Source organism: Mesoplodon mirus (assembly GCF_964341445.2).
Source record: "Mesoplodon mirus genome assembly, chromosome: 2".
NCBI classification, from domain to species: Eukaryota; Metazoa; Chordata; class Mammalia; order Artiodactyla; family Ziphiidae; genus Mesoplodon; species Mesoplodon mirus.
Window position 1 is genome coordinate 9,329,182 of NC_138977.1, and position 20,679 is coordinate 9,349,860.

At 43.7% G+C, this 20,679-nt stretch overlaps 1 protein-coding gene across 3 annotated transcripts in view; it reads left to right on the forward strand.

Annotated features, from left to right (window-relative positions):
• Window positions 1-20,679, forward strand: part of ZNF827 (zinc finger protein 827) — a 183,559-nt gene that overhangs the window by 91,206 nt on the left and 71,674 nt on the right. For all 3 annotated transcript variants that reach the window (XM_082611180.1, XM_082611181.1, XM_082611182.1), the window contains exons 6-7: window positions 6,228-6,467; window positions 8,910-8,967. In XM_082611180.1, coding sequence (XP_082467306.1) covers window positions 6,228-6,467; window positions 8,910-8,967 — 298 coding nt within the window. The remainder of the gene's footprint in view (window positions 1-6,227; window positions 6,468-8,909; window positions 8,968-20,679) is intronic.

Consider the following 20,679-nt stretch of genomic DNA (forward strand, 5'->3'; position numbering starts at 1 on the left):
TGCCTAGAGAGTTGATGGTACCCTTGCCCGCCTTGAGATGGAGGCCCACAGGTGGATCCCCACAGGCGGTGGAGGAAATCAGTGAGCCCAGGCTAGAGGCCGGTCAGCCAGGTAAAGGAAGCGCAGGGAGAGATCACGGCCAAGTTAAAGGTCTCCGAAGACCCGATGGGAGAATCCCATGAGAGAAATGTCTGCTTGCCTCAAGAGGGTAAAACCATTCTAGGTCGGGTCAGCGAGGGAAGAGCTTTGCCCCCCCTCCCCTCTCCTGCTTCTCCAGTTGTAGGTTCAGGACAGGCACCTAGAGTGCTGGGGAGGATGTGAGAAGACGGGAGAGGGCGCAGAACCCACCATTCCCCCCAGTCACAGGCGACCTGTGGGCCCCTCCAGGGAGGAGCTGGGGTCACCTTCGCGGAAAGGCTGAACTGTGGCTTAACCTGTGGGGTTGGGCCTTCTAGATTCTGAATCAAGACCGTTCTCCTGCTGTTTAAAGGGCTGTAAGGCTTTGTATTACCTAAGAATTATCAGGTTATAGGCCTGACTGAGATTTCACCCAGGACCAGGCGAGGAACATTTTCCTACCAGGCAGGTTTAAAGAGACAACGGCAGAGAGAGCTAGAGTTGCTTTTCTGTTGACACCTCACGAGTCCTGCTTACCCAGGGAGCCAGCTCCACCTCTCAACGTTGGCGCTCCTGCCAAATGGACAGTGTGATATGTATTCCCTGGACGCCCCCGGTCGAGTACAATTCCACCTTTGTGCTGTGGTTCGTGGTCTTCCTCGACTCCTCTTCCCACACTGTGTTTTTATTTGTTGTTGTTGTTTTTGGGTTTTTTTGCGGTACGCAGGCCTCTCACTGTTGTGGCCTCTCCCGTCGCGGAGCACAGGTTCCGGACGCGCAGGCTCAGCGGCCACGGCTCATGGGCCCAGCCGCTCCGCGGCATGTGGGATCTTCCCAGACAGGGCACGAACCCGTGTCCTCTGCATCGGCAGGTGGACTCCCAACCACTGTGCCACCAGGGAAGCCCCCACACTGTGTTTTAATTTCACTTCTTGTATGAGAGGGCTGTTGATATTTATCTGATCATCCATCCATTTGGATTTAAACTGCTTGAGGGCAAGAACCTTGTCTTACTTGTCTCTGAATCCCATGAATCATCTATCATAGTTCTGAGTACACAGTAGACATTGATAAAAAGATTACACCTAGGGGCAGGACAGGAATAAAGACACAGACGTAGAGAATGGACCTGAGGACACAGGGAGGGCGAAGGGTAAGCTGGGATGAAGTGAGAGAGTGGCATGGACATATATACACTACCGAATGTAAAATAGATGGCTAGTGGGAAACAGCCCCATAGCACAGGGAGATCAGTTTGGTGCTTTGTGACCACCTAGAGGGGTGGGATAGGGAGGGAGACACAAGAGGGAGGAGATTTGGGGATATATGTATATGTGTAACTGATTCACTTTGTTATAAAGCAGAAACTAACACACCATTGTAAAGCAGTTACACTCCAATAAAGATGTTAAAAAAAAAAGAAAAAAAGATTACAGAATGGCCGAGTGACTGATGAATGAAATAATCCAGTTTGATAGCCAATATACATTGTTTTTATGAAGGCAGGAAAGAAAACAGTATTATGGCATTCCTGTTGCTTTTTTTCCCTTCTGTTGCCAAGCAGAGTTTGAATAGGGCTTGTTGGAGCCACGAACCAACTCTTCCAATGCTACCAGACGTGCACACTGTTCTGTACACTTCTAAAGAGGAAATAGCATCTTTTTATGGGCGTATGTGTTTTCCATTTAAAAAAAAATTTAGGTGAATGACAAGATATCCATATTCATCACAGAAAAATTGCAGAATACAAATAAGCGTTGCAGTAAACAGTCACCTACACCCCCTCCCAGGCATCAGGCACTGTTAACACTCTCTCATCTCTTCCCATGTGCCAGGTTCTCTCTTGAAGTAGCGGTAGAGCCTGCTGGAGTTGAATTAATATTTGTGGCGTGGGAGTCAAAGCTAAGAGTGAGTGGAGTGAGGTATTCAACCGTTGCTATGTATGTTAGGATGCACCAGGCAACAGGGAGCGAGCTGGCCTGGGGACCAAGTGGGATCTGTAGCAGAAACTCTGTTCCCAAGTCAGCTGCCTCCTGCATCCTCGACAAGCTGGCCTGAGATGGTGATCAACCAAGTTGGAACTTAGGAGGAGCTGCTTCTTTCTGCTTTGCCTTGGATGCTGATTAAATGGGGACGGAGAAAGGAGAAGGGGTGAAAACAAGAGTGTGGCAAAAACTTTACAGCTGTGGTTTTGTCCTCCAGAGGACACTGGCGATGTCTGGAGTTACTTGTAGTTGTCACAGCTAGGGGGCTGGCACTCCTCGTATGTAGAGAGTAGAGACCAGAGGTGTGCTAAACACCCTACAGTGCACAGCACAGCCTCCCACCGCAAAGAAGTATCTGGCTTCAAATGTCCATAGGGCTGAGGTTGAGAAACCTGCTTTTAAAAAAAAGGCAAGAAAACACTTGGCAATGATGCTATTGCATACAAGAGCAATGACTATAAAAATATTTATTGAATTATGTCTCACTTGCCCATTGAGATGTCAGTTTGAAAAGTCTTCTCGGTGAGTCTGGAGTCTGTCGGGTAGATTACAAATGCTAAAGGTTTTTTTAACATCTTTATTGGAGTATAATTGCTTTACAATGGTGTGTTAGCTTCTACTGTATAACAAAGTGAATCAGCTATATGTATACATATATCCCCATATCCCCTCCCTCTTGTGTCTCCCTCCCACCCTCCCTATCCCACCCCTCTAGGTGGTCACAAAGCACCGAGCTGATCTTCCTGTGCTCTGCGGCTGCTTCCCACTATCTATCTATCTTATATTTGGTAGTGTATATATGTCCATGCCACTCTCTCACTTCATCCCAGCTTACCCTTCCCCCTCCCCGTGTCCACAAGTCCATTCTCTACGTCTGCATCTTTATTCCTGTCGTGCCCCTAGGTTCTTCAGAACCATTTTTTTTTAGATTCCATATATATGTGTTAGCATATGGTATTTGTTTTTCTCTTTCTGACTTCACTCAGTGATCAGTGTTTTGTGCATTGTTGAAAAGTCAAGAGTTGTCATAAGGAAAAGCAGAAGGCACTTCATGGAAAGTCATACTTGAAATTATCCCAAGTAGCTTTTAAAAACTGATTTCATTAAATCCAGTGGCACAAATAGCCAGGTGCATTTTTTTGTTTAAATTAATTTATTTATTTATTTTTGGCTGCATTGGGTCTTTGTTGCTGCATGGGCTTTCTCTAGTTGCGGTGAGCGGGGGCTACTCTTCCTTGTGGTGCATGGGCTTCTCATTGCAGTGGCTTCTCTCGTTGCAGAGCACAGGCTCTAGGCGTGCAGGCTTCAGTAGTTGTGGCACGTGGGCTCAGTAGTTGTGGCTCACGGGCTGTAGAGCGCAGGCTCAGTAGTTTTGGAGCACGGGCTTAGTTGCTCCGCGGCATGTGGGATCTTCCCGGACCAGGGCTCGAACCCGTGTTCCCTGCATTGGTGGGCAGATTCTTAACCACTGCGCCACCAGAGAGCCAGGTGGTTTTTAATCCAGGGGCAAAGCTGGGGGAAAGGGGGCTTGGGGGATATAAATAATGGAGCTTCTTTCTAGCTTTGCTCTTTTTATGTTGTTGAGATTTTTATTTTTTTAACAAAATGAATCTCTTTCTAGTATCCCTTTGTGTTTGTCTTCAGGCCTTGGAATGACTTGCAAGGTTCAGAGACATCATTATGTACCTGTGACACTGACCCCACTGTTTATTTTCCAAATCCTAAGTAGTTTGAGGGGACACAAAGAGGGCACTGTGTGTGGTGACTGCACCTATGGGTGATCTAAGGGAAGGTCAGGATGGCTGTCAGGTCCCCAAATGCCTAAGTGGACAGGGGGTGTCGTCAGTACTCAAGAAAGAATCAGGGACTAGAAATAAAGGCAGAGAAGCCAGGCATGTAACTTGGAAAGCTTTATATTCTTCTTTTTTTTTTTTTTTTAAGCATGATTGAATCAATGGACTTGGTTTTTCTGAGCTTCACAGACATGCAGAGAAAAAAGAAAAAAAACAGCTTGGCAGGAATACAGGGAGGGGGAAAGGATCTAAATTAAATATAACAGTTGCCTGCAGTTTAGCTGCTGACAAAAAACAAGTCGTTTTCTCTGAGAAGCATGTGTAATATGTCAGGAAGAAAAGAAGCACGCTTAGCACACTCCTTACATGAGACCTTATGGATAGCACCATATTAATTGGAATCGTTTAATTAAAAGTACTCCACTGTCTTCTTTATTGCAAATCAATAAAGTGTGCATGTACTTGACTTTCACCTGCCTCATACTTGGCAAGAAGTGTGTAGCTTTCTCTGACTACGCAGCTTATAGCAATGAGATTTCCCCTGTCATGTCTCCTAACTGTCCCAAGATCAGCACCTGCTTTATGTTGCCTCTTATAGTTATATCTGTCGATCTATCCATCCATCCGTCACAAATTACCACAAACTTCGTAGCTTAAAACAACAGAAAAGGGGGCCAGAAGTCTGAAATCTGAAGGTTCTAGGGGAGAATCTTTCCTTGCTCCTTCTAGCTTCTGGTGACACCAGGTAATCCTTAGCTTGTGGCAGCAAAACTCCAGTCTCTCTTAATCCGTTCCGGCTGCTGTAACAGAACATCATAGACTGGGTAGCTTGTAAACAACAGAGAGGTATTTCTCACAGTTCTGGCATCTGGAAGTCGAGGGTCAGGGTGCCAGCACGGTCAGGTGACAGCCCTCTTCCTGGTTCATTGTCAGGCATCTCTGCACTGTGTCCTCACATGCAGGAAGGGGCGAGGGAGCTGTCCGGGCTCTTCTTTATAAGGGCACAAACCCCCATCCTTGAGGACTCTTCCCTCATGACCTAATCACCTCCCAAAGGCCCCACTTCCAAATATAGTCACATTGGTGATTAGGTTTCAGCATATTAATTTGGAGGGGAGACACAGACAGTCAGTCTTACAGCACGGTCGCTGTCCTCACGTGGCCTTTTCCACTGTGTCTGTGTCTTGTCCTCTTCTGTCTATTCTATGGACACTTCTCATTGGATTTAGGGCCCACCTGGATAATCCAGGATCATCTTATCTTGAGATCCTTACCTTGGTCACATCTACAAATACCTTTTTTCCATATAAGGTCACATTCACAAGTTCCTGGGGTTATGACATAGTCATATCTTTTTGGGGGGCCACGATTCAACCCACTATCCTACCTATCTATCTATCTGTCTGTCTGTCTATCTATCAAATCCTTTTTTGGTTTTTGTGTTTTCCAGAATGCTGAGGACACAGTAATAACTAATAAATGCTTACCAATTTGAAAGTGTGGCCTTATTTTAAAGTGACCCAGATTAATAGCTGGGCTAATTGTCCCACCTTGTTTCCAAGATGTTCTCTCATTAGCTAAGGAACATATGAACATAAAGACCCTCCAGCCTTGCAAAGTAAATGTATGTTTCAAACGAAAGACCAAACGTTCAATAGCCACACCTAAAGCCAGAGCAGTCAGTAAGTTGAACTGTTATTATAACTTGTGAGATTGCTGTTTTTCTAAGTGTTCATCCTTGGCCTGCAATTAACATCCTAGGTGGTCTTGAGGATCACTAGCTCTCAGCAAGGTGTAAACGTCTCAGTGGAATCAACCCTATTTATCCCTGATTAATTTAGGTGCCCTAGAAGAGAAAGAAAAAAACATTGATCAGAGCTTTCCAAATAGAGGGAGAAAATCATAGTATGAGTATGCTTGCTCTTAATTGATTCACTGAAATTCAGTACATTATAAAACAAGGACAGATATTCACCGTGTTCTCTGTAAGTCCTGGAAGCACCATGGCAGAGAGGAGGGAGTGTGTGGGAGTGACTGGGAGACTTTGGTCAAGAAACCTGGTTCTAGATCTGTAGCAGCAGGCCTGATTCTGCTGCCATTTGTGTGGCCGTGGGCAAGTCCCCTGATTTCTCTGAGCTTCAGATTCCTTCCTTTTCTGGAAACCAGATGGATTAAAGTAGAAGTTTTTCGAACTGTGTTCCAGTGTGCCACGGCGCTGTCTTCTAAACTGCACCCTGACTCAAGCCTCGTAGTTCTCTCTGTGATTAGAAACTGGGTTTGGTTCAGAATTAAGAAACTCTGGCGTTTTTGTTCTTCATTCACCTGTTTGCAGCGGAAAGCTACAAGGACACTCAGATGGTGAAGATTAAAGAGGAACCCATGGAGGTGGACATCCAGGACTCGCAGGCCTCAGTATCACCCAGCCGCAGTGTTGGCTATAGCACTTTAATTGGGCGAGAGAAAACGGAACCCTTACAGAAGATGCCAGAAGGCAGAGTGCCCCCAGAGAGAAACCTCTTCAGTCAGGACATCTCTGTGAAGATGGCTTCCGAGCTTCTTTTTCAACTGTCAGGTACGTTTCCTCGAGGAAAAAAAAAAAAAGTCAATAATGGGGACTAATTAGAGGGAAAGCCACTCTAACGAAGTAAAAGCACCTGCATTATAGGATTTTTTAGACAGAAATCCGTTTTGTTACTTTAACGTGTATACCACCTCTCGAACGAAGAGTTCATCAAATGCTGCCAGGTAGAACTCCTGCCAAACTTTCTTTAGTAAATAGTTAAGAATCATTTGAAATTAGAACTCTATTCAACTCCGTGCAAATGATCCCTGTTGCCTGGACTAAACGTCTCACCTCTAATTTTGTTTAGGCAGTTGATCTGATTAACAGCCTTTTTTTTTTTTTCCTAATGTGTAAAAGATAAACTTCAGTTTACTCCAACAGTGACTGAGTTACTGTGAATTCCAAATTAGTGTGGTCGGAATTAATGAGATTTTACGGTATCTTGCCAAAAAGAAAAAAAAATCAAGGAAAGGGGAAGGCAAAAGATGAAACCGTGAGGACCCTTTTCCAGCTATAACATAGTAGAACATTTCCTGTAAACCAACTTTTTCTACTTCAAATACTCAGAAGTCAACGTTTTGGAATCAGCTAAGTGATCACCTATTAAAAAGCTAAGGAATCACCTATTCTAGCTCAGCTAAGTGTCTTGATAGAATAGGTGAGGGTCCTAGAGCCTAAATTGTTCCTTTATCACCGCATTCAAGCTGCATGCTCTTTGTCCTTATCAAATTTAACGTGCTGTCATTGCTTGAATGTGATTGAGATGGATCAAGGAGACTCATATAAGATTCAGACTTATATAGAAATACAGATACTTTGTCCTTGGTCAAGCACTGGCCTACATACTGAAATTCAGGCATCAGTAGAGTTTGTTACTAATATTTGATAAACTCTGTTTTGTTATGGCTAACAGATTTAAAACACCCATTAAATGCCTCATTATTTAAGCATTGACTTTTCTCCCCTAAGAAAAATACCGGAAAAGAGGAAAGAAGCTAGGATCTGCAAGACATCATGATAGCTCACCTTCTCATTGGCCTCATGACACGCCCCCATAGCTGTGAAGTTATCAGTTGGTGCCGAAAATGGCAGCCTCGGAGTTCTCAAACAAGGACTGTGTTTGTGCAGAGCTCAGAGAGGTGGAAACAGTTAAGTCAGTAAACTTGAATAGGCCACACAGATCTTTGCAAGTTCCAAAAAAACTCCAAACATGCAAGATGCTTTTCTTTAAAAAAACAAACAAACAAACAAACAAAAACAGGCTGAAAGCATCTCTAAAAACAATATAACTTTGAAAATGATGTAGCAGTTCAAATTTGCACAAGTGAGGCCAGTGTGATTCTTTTCAAAAAGTCTCTGTCTCTAGCAGTACATTATCATGGTCTACTATCAGCTAAAAACTTTGTGTCTGAGAGTTCTCACCCTGGCGCTGTCACTGACTGCCTGGGTGACCTCAAGCAAGTCATTTAGCCCCGATTTCCTGCTCTCTGAAAGAACACTGCCTGTGAATCCAAATTCACCCTCATTGTCACTGTTGAATGGACAGAAAGGAATTGTCCACGCAAATATGCACACAGCAGCTTCAGGCCAGTGTTAAAAAGCACGGGACAGCGTAAATCTTTGTTTAAAATTTTCCCCCAAATCCGTAAGATTAGGAGTTTTTCACTTGCCCTGCTGTTGAAATCTGAACCCCTTGTAGAGGTGGCCAGGTTTCCTCTGGAGACTTAAAAGAAGCCACCAAGAGCTGTGAAAGTCAGGGCAGAATCCGTACATTTGAACTGGATGGGGAAGACCGGAGGTCAACTTTTGTGTTCCTGAAAGCTAATTAAATAATTTCTGACAGCTGGTGGATTCAGACCTCAAGACAGTGTAAGGGAGAGTTTACCTCCTCTTGTCTGATGATATTTTTTGTCCCCTGTGACATTTATCAGAATGTGCACTCGATGACTCTTGCACCCAGAGGTCTTACGTTTGTTTTTATATCCCGTCTCACAAAGGGGCCTGACAATACAGAATGCTTAAAGGTTGTCATCCAAGTCAGAAGCGGAACAGTTGCAACAACTGAAGTTTTCATGCTGAATCAGAGAAAAGCAGACATTTTCAGCTGGGGAAAAATATAAGAGAAATAACTACCTTTATGCACATGTGTGTGTGTGTGTGTACATGTACTTACGGAGGCCTGATGGAAATCAGACAACACAGTTGTACTTTGTTAGTAACTCTTTCCCTTTGACTGGTTTTTAATCAACTGTTTTGGTGGATGCTATCGACATGCTTTTGTTGCCTGTCTTTACCACTAAGACAGGAAGGGTTTGAATGTTTAAAAAAGAAACCAAAAGAAAACCACAACAGAGAAAGAGGAATGTGGAGGATGTTTCTGCTTCAGCCTTAAACACACAGATCGAGTCAGAACAACCTAAGAGGTGTCTGTTTCATCCTTTCTCTTTACAGAGAAGGTGAGCAAAGAGCACACTCACACGAAAGAAAACACCATCCGGACGACCACCAGGTAGGCCACTGTGGAGTCCCCTCGGAACACTCCCTCTCGGGGCCGTGAGGCCCACGTCACAGTTTGAGCGACATTCCCCAAACCGTCCTCTCCCACTGGGTTCAAAAGTCACCCCTTTATCATCCTTTTGTGTTTGAACTTTGGTTGGTGGAAACAACACAAAACGCAAAGGACACCAAGGGGGAAGGCCATTCATAGTTATTAAACGTCTAAATGTGTCACTTTGCTGGAGAGTTTTCCTTATGCTATTATTTTTTTATTCCTTACAATGATTGTGTGAAGTAGATAATATTATCCTCTTGGCAGAAGTTTCCTGATGGAGAGTTGAAGTGGGTGTCAGGGCTGTATTTGGGAGCTGGGTCTGTATCTCAGGAAAAGCCTCAGTCGGTGGGTATACCGAGGTTGAACTGTGTTCCTAAGTAGCTTTGCAGCTGTGGACTGATAACGTGTCACCAGGGACATCCCAGCTTTTTAACTCACTGCACTGTTAGAAGGGCAAACATGTAAAAAGCAGAAGAAAGACAATGCTTTCAGAAACTGCAGGAAAACTGACATCACCAACAACTGTAGGTTGAGGAAGCTTTCCATTTGCCAAAGGCATTTTAAGACAAGGTCAGCCAGGGCGGGCTGCCCACCAGTCTGCCGTCTGAAAGGAAAAGGGGACCAGCCAGCGCTGCCACCCATCCTGAGGCTCGTAACCACCCAGACCTGAACTGTTGCGGGCAGGTGCCAACAAGCGCAGACCCACCTCTGTGGAAAGGGAGCTCAGGGGAGAGGTAGTCTCCCCCTCGGCAGGCTTTAAGTCAAGGAACTTTACTTTCCTGAGCAAACCTAGATTCTTCCTCCTGGGAGCCGTTGATTGGTTTTGTGATTTAATTCTTGTGACGGAAGATCAAGTGTTTTTCCTTTGGATGTGATGTGAGTCGACCTCGGACCATCACCAGGCACATGAACGGTGTTCATTTGAACCTTAACGCGAGTTTTTGCTTCTTTTTAACTCTGTGAATCGGAATTTGGGGCTATCGAATATTAAACAGTAATTAAAACAGAGTCAGCTTGCTTCGCACAGGGTTTATATAGTATTAGGGGCAGAATCTGACTCCAACCCAAGCATGGGGTTAGGCTTGCCTCCGTGTATAAGTACGCAGATGGGAAATGAGTCTTTCTATCTGGTCTGTGCGTTGTGTTGGGAAAGGGGTCTGGGGGATGGAGAGGGGACTTTGTCTGTTCAGTTGGATGCCCAAATAGGAGATGTGAGCTACTATAGAGTCCAGCCTGCCTTCTCCATGTAATCCTAAGGCTTTTTTTTTTTTTTTTTTTTGGTATCTATGCTTATGTTCGTGAGTCTAAACACATGAAATGGGCCAGATTGGTAGACATCGAAAGACGGCAGATTAAAAATAAGAGGTGTCCATTTTAAGTTGCTTCCCTAGGCTTCCTCAAGTGTCACAGGTCAGGTTCCCTAGAAGCAGAGCCCGAGGCAGGGATCCCTGTGCGGGTGTGTTATTGAGGGCGTGCTCTCAGAGGGACCTGCAGGGATGCGATGGGGCTGGAGAGGGCAGGGGAGCTGAGCAAGGATTCTAGGGCCAGTTGTCTCCCGCAGAGAATTCTGGAGCATGAATTGCACCACAGAGTAAATCCTGCCTTGAGGTAAGGGGCCCAGCTCTTGGTCCCCCCTCAGTATGCACTAACTTCATCAGGGGATGTGTAGCCCACCAGGTGAGGGGGGCTCCAACGGTGAGGGCAGTTCTCACTACGAGCAGCCGGCACCCCTGGGGATGCGGGGTGAGTGCACCAGTGCGGTACAGGGGATCTGGGCAGGACCCCAGCCCCAGCTCCTATGGAGGCTTTCTGCCGGCTCTTTAAGATTACATGATAATATTTACCTAGCAGAAAGGTATGCTGCGAGACCCTGTTATTATGCTTTTCGGGTGTTCTCTGGGACGAGGTAAGAGGAGGTTTGAACTAGCCCCAAACAAGTGAAATGTACAATACCTCCTAGCCTCGGTTGCCCTGGCTGGAGCTGAAGCATAATTACAGGATAGAAGAGAGGGGTTTTTTTTATAGCCATTTGGCAAAAAACGAAGCAATCCTTAAATTCTCTAGTTGCTGGGAGATTATGCGTAAGAAGAGATCCAAATCAGATCTTTTGCCCAAAGCAAAACAAGAGGTGCTTCCTATGAGCTTCCCCACCCCTACAATGTGGTGTTCAGAAATCAGTGTTGTAGGTTTCTTGGTTTCTTGTTCTTCTACAAAATCCTTGGTGTGTTTTTATTTTTCCTTTGAGTAGGCAACTTGCCCAATTAGCCTCTCCTCAAAGAGATCTCTTTTTACCTTCTCACCTCATTACTTCAGGTGGAATAGAATCAGGCTGCCTTTGCCAAGAAATCCTCTTTAACCTGAGTTAACCGATAGCAGAAATAAGGGGAAAAAAACGCCAACTCTCTTCTTTTTTGATTCCCGTTTTGAAAGATATTCTTATTTTCGGAAGAGGTCTGCACAAGGTCCGCTACTGGGGTTATGTTTTAGGGTATGATCTGTGATACTTTCCAGAAAGATTTACATCGAGCCTCTAACTTCCCATCCCTCCAGATTTTTTAAGTACTTAGTGGGATGTTTGGTTAGTTATCAGATTTCCCACGTTTGATTTCCTGGAAGAAGCTGCCTGTCCAGAGCGATGGCTCATCATGGGCATCAAAGTTCGGAATTGTCCATGTTTCAGAGTTGCTGGGCACATTCAAGATAGTTGACTTGTGAAAGGCAGCCTTGGACGCCGGCCTCAGCACAGTATTGAGATCAGGCACTTCCAAATGCTGATGGGTGCCTGAGCCCTTCCACTCAGTGAGATCTGCCTCTGGGGTCTGGAGATCCAGGGGAACCAGAGGAGAAAAGAGACGTGCAACGCCGAGAAGAGAAACGGATTCTCTCCGATTCTCTCTCTGTCCTTTATCAACCCACAACTTTCCCCACTGTTGTTAATCGTTATTAATCTTGACTCTCACGCCAAACACAAGAATGAAGAAAAAGTGTAGCAACCCAAGTGTGAAACGCTCTGTCACTGGCAGTTCCGATGTGTGCTTACCAATGAGATAGGGGGGTGCTGGTTACCACGTCCGGGCACCAAGGCAACAGGAAGCCCGTGGATGTGCGTACAGGTAACTCCTCATCCCATGAGGGCTGATGACGGCACCCCTCTCCTCATCCAGTCCTCCCTCGTCACAGCTGTCCATGGGCCATTCTGCTGTTTGTTAATGCCTCGATTATAAGATGGGGAGACATGGAAAGAGAAAAGGATGTTGGACAGCATTCCTTGTTAGCCATTTTTAAAAAGAAGGTCTAGGTGAAGCAAAGGGTTGAAACTGATAACTAGCAAGTTTCTGGATCATTGGCTCTTGACGTCATTTTTCAAAAACGCTTACAGTGGAAAATTTCCAACAGATACAAGAACAGAGAATGTACCCACGATCGAGTTTAAATAATTATCCATTCGTGACCAATTCATGTTTCACCCATCCCTTCCTGTTGTTCTTCGTCCCCGTAGATTATTTTGAAGCAAATCCTAGACATCATTTGAAGAACTGGTTTGAGAACGCCTTTTAAAAAAATGATCCTAAGAACTTAGACTCAGCTGCTTCAGTTAGGATCATCTTCCCAAAAGTAAAGGAGAAAACCATCCACCAGGGTGTCCCACGTGGCCAGGCAGAGAAATCAATCTACTTAGCAGCCGGGATGATTGGATCATCTGGTCCTGCTCACCAATGCCTTGACCTTACCCCTGCTTCCACCCTTGTCTGTGCCCTCCTAGGAGCACCTCCACTGAATCAGTCCTTCAGCTGGAGCGTCACTGTAAATGCTAAACAGCAGTTCTTCTGCCTGTTGAACCTTAGAGTCTAGAAAATTCAACCTAAGTGTAAAGAAGTCTGTGCGTCCCCTTTGAGATAGCCTGTGGCATTCTTAATGCCATTCTACCTGACAAATGAGATGGGGAGAAGGTACGCCCAGACCCATGAGAACAGAAGGACTGAATGCTTAAGAGACTAATGCAATCTTGATTTTTCGATTTCCTTTCCCAGCACAGCCCTAGGTTCTGCTGGGAGCAGATAGCCAGCTAATAGGATCATTTGTAGATGAAAATATATGAGGCATGATATCATAACCAGATCCCAAAGTTTAATGGAATAAAAAGAAGATCTACATCTTCTGACATGGACCATCACCCAGCCAGATGCTGGATAAGATCGAAATAGGAAAATGGAACCCTAGAGTAAGAATCAGATAGCTCCTGGCAGGTGAATTGGACATGTTCAATGTTGTGTAACACCATGAACTTCAAACAATGGCTGCCAAGAACCCTCTCTTGGTTATTTGTTCTCTCTCTTCCCCATTAATAATTCAGCATCCATGGGGCTATAAGATTGCAGGCCTATAAGAAAAACTTCTCACACCCGGCTTGCTCTATTCCAAAAGCAAGGAAGTATTTACCTGAATTGTTTTTTTCTCCATTACTAGACAAAAAGCAGAAGTGGGAAAATCAGAAAGGTAGAGTCATATCATGCCGTGCCGACCAACATTTAATTTGCCCAATTTTCAGAATTTGAAATGCGGGCTATTTTTCTGTGATTTAGATAATGGCACTGACAGAGTTTACTAAAAGACATACGTACTTGGAAGTGTCCAATATAGAATTTTCCTGTGTGATTGTTTGGATGCCTGTCCTTAAATATTTATGAGTCAGTAATAGAAATTGCACAAATTTGTACGAGCGTGATGCGCTGCTTCAATTTGTGCAATTTCCCCTTTTCATTTTTTAGAAGGCATAAGAGAACAGTGCTCCATTACCTTAAGAAGTAAAAGATGACACATAAAGAACACTGGATTAGATGGAAGCAATCAAGGAAATAAACAGGAAACAGAGCAAATGAAATTGGGGATTTTTGAGTAGCTCTCCCTATAGTCTCTTTACCCTTTATATTTTCTAACGTTGAAATTAAAGGCACAGAATTTTGTTTCTAAAAAATGGAAATTGCTACTAATGTCATAGAATCCCTCCAGTTAGGACATTCAATGCTTTTTTGGTGAAGTCAAAGCTGGTTTGGGAGCCATTGAAAAGTTTTAAAAGCGCCTTTGCTCAAGACACTGCCATCTACTGGAATACTGTCATAATACATATGTAAATCTTTGTTTGTGATGTTAAGTACCCACCACCCACCACCACCCAGTAAGGTACCTTTGTGCAGTGTACAGCCTGCACCACTGTATGTAGCTGCCCTGACACAGGTGTTGACGGGAGAGTTTTTCACTGGCAGTTCATCCTTCTCAACTTATCTTTGAGTTTTCATTTTTCAAAGAAGTTAAAACTCATCCTTTAAACAGTGGATCTTTTTTTTTTTTAAATACATATAGCCTCAAACTACTTTGTGCATTGCTGCCATTTGAGGTTTCTTCCTTCTTATCACAACAAACCTTCCTCAGTACTTTTCTCTATTTCTATACGCCATTGTCCTGTAGGTATCACGCTCTGCCGTTTTTCCTCCCACCCATGACCTCTACATTGAACGGTTATAGTTGAGACACTGTGCTTCCGGAACTCTCTAATACGGTGTCAGTGTGAAGAGTTTAAATCTTCTTTTCAAGGATCTGAAGAGGGCTGTGCCTTTCTTTTCTTCGTTTCCCCGGGTTCTCCCACCTTTATTTCTGCTGGCTTACAGCTGTGTTCCATCTGTTTGTGCAGCTCAGAACAGTCAGGAACGAGGGAGAAATGTGTAAGCCTCTGTAAGTAGACATCCTCCTTTGACAGATCATGCACAGGTGACATGTGACATGTGGCTCAGATGCCAGCTTCTTCTAATCTGGGATTTTCTCTCAAGGGTGTCTCCATGGTTGTTACTAGAAATATCTCCAATATTCCAAGGTTGACCTCTGTTTAGGGGGGAAAGCCCTGGTGGATGACGCAGCAGGCCAGGGCCCATCCACATTTCACTGGGGTTACCTTCAACTTCCAAGGGACAAAGGGTTTTGCATCACTGCAGAGAAGACTGAGTTAGTTCATCTGTGCTCTGCTCGCCTCGGCAGAAGCCCATTGTCCTTGTTTATGTATAAAGTCAGATTCCTGCGGGAGATCCAGGTCCCTCCACGAGCTGACATTTCACGGATCCTGACGTGCAGGTTCACTTCCGCGGCTGCGCCTGGCTCCGGCTCCCCGAGGTCTGGCCTCCCGGCCGCAGCCGCCCTCGACAAGGCCTGGCATTGTGCTCCTTGTCCTGAGAAGTTTTCTGGCTCTGCAGTGGATGAATGCTCGAGCCGCAGCAACAGGAATTGTTCCTTGAAAACGTGGTGTTAGGTTGTACGGATTGGCCCGCCTCTAGGACAGCCCTAAATAGAAGGCATCTGTACTTTTCAGAGAAGAAAATTTAAAAACATTACCAAAATGAATTCTCCCTTAAATGTTCTACTTTTCTTCTACAGTATTTTAAACAGCCTTTTTCTTCCGTGGCTCTCAGCCTTCTGCAACTGAAGTTGACTGATATGAATGGGATCAGAATTTAGATACAGTTGCCCCCGCCTGTGTCTTTTACAACTGCCTTCAATTATATCATCCTTCAGATTACTCTTTAAAAGACTGAGTCTCTTTAAAAAGAAAGGATCCTGAACTGTAAATCTTAATCATTTATTTTAAGTTTAAAAAATAACTTTTATTTTCAGAGAATATAGGAGAACATAAAGAAGAAAAAATACCCACTTATAATCCATCCTGCTACCTAGAAGCAGCCACTGCTAAGTTGGTGGTGTGTATCCTGGCTGAATTTTTATCTATTTATAGATGTATCCTTTCCTATCAAAACTGGATCCTACTATATATACAGTTTTATAATCTTCTCTTTTACCTAGTAATATATTAAGAATTTCTTTCCATGTCAGTAAACATAACCCAATATTATTCTTTTAATATTTGCATGTCATAATTTATTTAATATGTCTCCTATTATTGGATATCAAGGGTTTGGTTTTGTTTTGTTTCCCCAAGTTGTTGCTAATTCTGGGATAAATTGACTCGAGAAAGCATTCACAGGTTTCAGGCTTTTGCTATGAATTGTCTAATTGACTTTCAAAAAGGTTGAATCTACAATTTTACCAGAAGCTAATGAGAGAATATTTTAAAGGTCTCTGTGCTTTATCATTAAAAAATTTTTTTTTACCGATTGGGAGGTTAAAAAGTATATCTTATAGTTAAAACCTTTTCATTTATTGATTCCTGGTGATATCAAGCATTTTGTTCATGAAGAGACATTTTTATTTGTTCTTTTTTTTTTTTTTCGGTATGCGGGCCTCTCACTGTTGTGGCCTCTCCCGTTGCAGAGCACAGGCTCCGGACGCGCAGGCTCAGCGGCCGTGGCTCACGGGCCCAGCCGCTCCACGGCATGTGGGATCTTCCCAGACCGGCGCACAAACCCGTGTCCCCTGCATCGGCAGGCGGACTCTCAACCACTGAGCCACCAGGGAAGCCCCTTGTATTTTTTTAATTGTCACTTATTATTCTGTCTGGTGGTTTGTCTGGGTTGAACTTTTTGTTTGATTGTTGATATTGATTTTTTTATTACGAAAAATTTTAAAACAAAGTGAAAGGAATAATGCAATAAACCACCATATCCCCACCACCCAGATTGAACAAATGTTTGCTACACTTATTTCACCAATCTTTCTTTCCTTATAGTTTAGATCACATCCCTGACATGACATTCACTCCCACATTCTTTGATATATATATCTCTAAAAAAATAAGGACATTTTCTGCAATACCATTGTACACCTTACAAATTAACAGCACATTCGATTGGTTTTTAATTGCTAAGAAGGTTCTTGGCACCAACCAAGTGTACAGCGTGTCAATGAGGAGGAGAAGAAAGCACATCCTGGCTTTCTTATGACCTCCAAAAATTAAAGAAAATCTGGTGCCTTTATGCGTAGCCGAATGATGGAGTGACCTTGGTTCTCCATGTGCCCATAAGCCCCATTTAGAAACCCACTGAATCTGCAATGCCAAGTCTCAATTTGTAGATAAATGCCCCGGCTGATGCTTGCCAGTGTATAACGATTCATTCAAGCTTTACTCACTACAGTCCTTCTTTCTTTGAAAATGTGTGTGCCCAACATGATGGATGACTGGGTTTCCAGGCCTAGCCCACTGGGGTCATAAGAGGGCTTCTCTGTTGTGTCCCTTTTAAGCTTGAATAGGGAACTTGCTGTTTCAGATGCTCAGGGTTGTCCTCAGGTCAGGGACTCGCAGTTGTTTTTTGTTTTTTGGTTTTTTTGCGGTACGCGGGCCTCTCACTGCTGTGGCCTCTCCCGTCGCGGAGCACAGGCTCCGGACGCGCAGGCTCAGCGGCCATGGCTCACGGGCCCAGCCGCTCTGCGGCATGTGGGATCTTCCCGGACCAGGGCACGAACCCGTGTCCCCTGCATCAGCAGGCAGACTCCCAACCACTGCGCCACCAGGGAAGCCCTCGCAGTTGTTTTTAATCTCGAGCACCCTGCTCCACCGCCACATACCCTGAGCTTCCACCCAGGGTTCTTTTATTAAAACAAGTAAATAAATAAATTCATTCAAGAGTAGGGGTCCTTGGGAGGGACAGTATACATGAGCGCCATTAAAGCTGTGTTTTCTTTCATTATAGATTACCTTTTTAACTGACTGCAAGAAAGTTAACAGGGAAACTGGCACCAACTTTTATATCTAAAATGTTGATATCTGGGCCCATTTCAAAAGAAGCAGCTACCCAATCTCATCCAAAATGAAATGAGGGCCCAAGCGGGCAGGTAGGATGACCACCTGCTGTCTGCAGTGACATATAGAGATCGCTAGACTGGAGCAAAAGGACCTTACCTGGGTTGCAAAGAGAGCTCAAAATCCTTTTACAAAAATCGGTAGAACTAAGCAGTTAATATATTTCAAATACAATGATTTATAAATATGTTTCAAAACATACAGATATGTAAATATATACAAAAGAAATATTGAGCATCCATTATTCTATTATAAATTATTAGCAAATACCCAAGGACAGTAACATTTGAGAAAAAAATAAGTGCTACCTAAAGAAAATTGCATTAATCATGAAAATTAACTTGAAATAATGTTATCTGATCTTTTTTAAAAATGGAATATCTAAAAATAAAGTGTGGCAATGTGTTTGTTGTTCAGTTGTGAGCATATTTTCATGCAAGCTAGTACAGCTTCTCAGAAAGTTTCTTCTGACCTTAAAGTACTTGAAGAAATTTTGAGAAGATAGTTATAACTAATCTAAATATTTCCCCTGTTCCTTATTTTCGAATAATCCTATCTGGATATGTTTGAAAAGCTTTTAAAAAAAAAGGAAACCACAATCCTTTGTGTTCTGTGTCAAGGACTATAACCTGTTACTGTTAGCAAGGCGTAGTCTTGTTCAAAGACAATGTTTCTGGTTTGTTCTCATTTCCTTTGGTTGCAAGATGTATTCCTGGAGATCCCATGTGGAAGTTACCTGTATCCATTTCAATCTGCAACATTCGTATTCCATGTAGTCAGAAAATCTTGGGACTAGAGCGAGATTTATTCTTAGAAGAATTTAGTCCGTCGCCTGTCTCTGCTTGAGGCTTTTGGAGGAATAGAGGATTCTTTTCTTGACTGGCGCCTCCTGCTTATTTCAAAGTGTTAATGCAGTGTGTCACTCCTGGGTCTAAGTGATTCAGAGGGCAGAGTTCTTTTGTTGTTGTGTTTTTTTGCGGTACGCAGGCCCCTCACTGTTGTGGCCTCTCCCACTGCGGAGCACAGACTCCGGACGCGCAGGCCCAGCAGCCATGGCTTCCGGACCCAGCCGCTCCGCGGCATGTGGGATCCTCCCGGACCGGGGCACGAAACCGTGTCCCCTGCATCGGCAGGCGGACTCCCAACCACTGCGCCACCAGGGAAGCCCCAGAGGTCAGAGTTTTAAAAATATCAGTTCAATGGTTGTTGATAAATGTATGGAATTTCTTCTTTAAAAAATTAACCTGATACATCCATACAGAAAACAAGTATTTCAGTGTCCTGACTTGAGAGCTGGGGCTAAGTAGTGATTGAGGCAGCCCTGTTACCAGGACGGACAGACGGCCATCTGGTGCAGTGGCCCAGGGGCTGGGGTCTGCTGGGAGGCAGGTAGCGGCTGCAGAGGGAAAACATTGGCTTCCACAGAACTTTCCCACCCCAGAAGGGGGCTCTGGCTCTCCTTCCGCAATATATAGCTTCTCTGAAATATCTCAAGTCAGATCATTTGGTCTTAAAATTTCCTTAAAATAAAACTAAATGAAATAAAAATTAACCAACATTCTTTTGGACATATTTAACCAGCTCTTAGAAAAAAATCCAGAAGCCCTGTTATATGATACGTAGCTGAATAAATAATTAAGTACTTTTACTTGAAAGAACACCATCTTTTTTACTGATTAAAGAAAATTTTGTCTATGTGCGGATTGAAGTCAGAATATCACTTCAGGATGATTTGCCGAAAACGCTTACATTTACTAGAATTTCATTCTACCCTGAAATAGGTAGATCTTTCTAGAGTCTGAGGACAAATTCATTGCAGAGCAAAGTCTTTTTTTCTTATTTAATCTTTCTTTTCTATTTGCCATCCCCAAGCTCAGTCCTAAAAGTTCTTGTCTTTTAGAAGGAAAAAAAACTGATTTCTTCTTTGGTGTTCCTTTTAAATTATAGAGCCACTAGTAAGCGTAAAGTTTTTTTCCTTAACTTTCTCTTACATACTATATCCACCTTATTCTTTTCCTTTTTCGTCTTGTTCTGCTTTGCTATTGCCATCAAAACAAGAATTCCTGTAATGTGTTGGTTTCAGTGGTGGCACCCCGGGGGGATGGTTTGTAAGTAGATGGGCCTTCTGTTTTGCACGAAGCCGATCTCCCTGTCGGCACTCAGATGTTAAAGGTGGAAATATTTGTGCCACAGTCAGCAGTTAGCAAAATATATGCCTATTTAGAGCCATAATCTTTTATGGACTCTTATTATTTATTGTAAATCTTTTCTTTCTGCAACCCTGAGCTGTTGACCTCACAGCTCATGCCATCTAATGCCTGGAATTGTCCAGTCACCGTGACACCAGTGCCCCTTCATATTTTAACCCTTAGATTTTCTGCAGGAGAAAAATCAAAATACACATTCATTGTCCGTTTCATTTTTATTCAGAAAAGAAACTCAAATAAATAAACGTTTTGTCTTTTCCAAGTCACGAAAGGCAGGGAAAGTAATGGGGGTGTTTGGCAGTTCTAAGTCTACACCAACATCTTTCAGATGCTGTGTCTGAGTATTTATCGAGTATTTATACGAGTTAACTAGTCTTCAGGTGGGCTGTCATTGTGCAGGACCAAAGGGGGGGCCACTGTGGTAGGTGGTGATTTTGTTAAATGAGAATAAGTGACAGTCCCTTCCGCCATTAGCTATTAGTCAACCTGCTTCTCTACCAACTTTTTACCAAAAAATGTGAACTAGAAATAAATCATTTTCTGGATGGATTTTGCCTTTTCCACTTCCTAAGCTCTCCTTCTGGTGGAGGGACTTTTTCACACTAAAATGACTAAATTGAGTCAGGGAGCACGAACCATGCAGCCTTCGCAAGCTTGCTCCTTTTTTTCTGGAAGAATTGGTAACTATCTAAGCAGTTGAAGGACGGGTGCACACACGCTTCA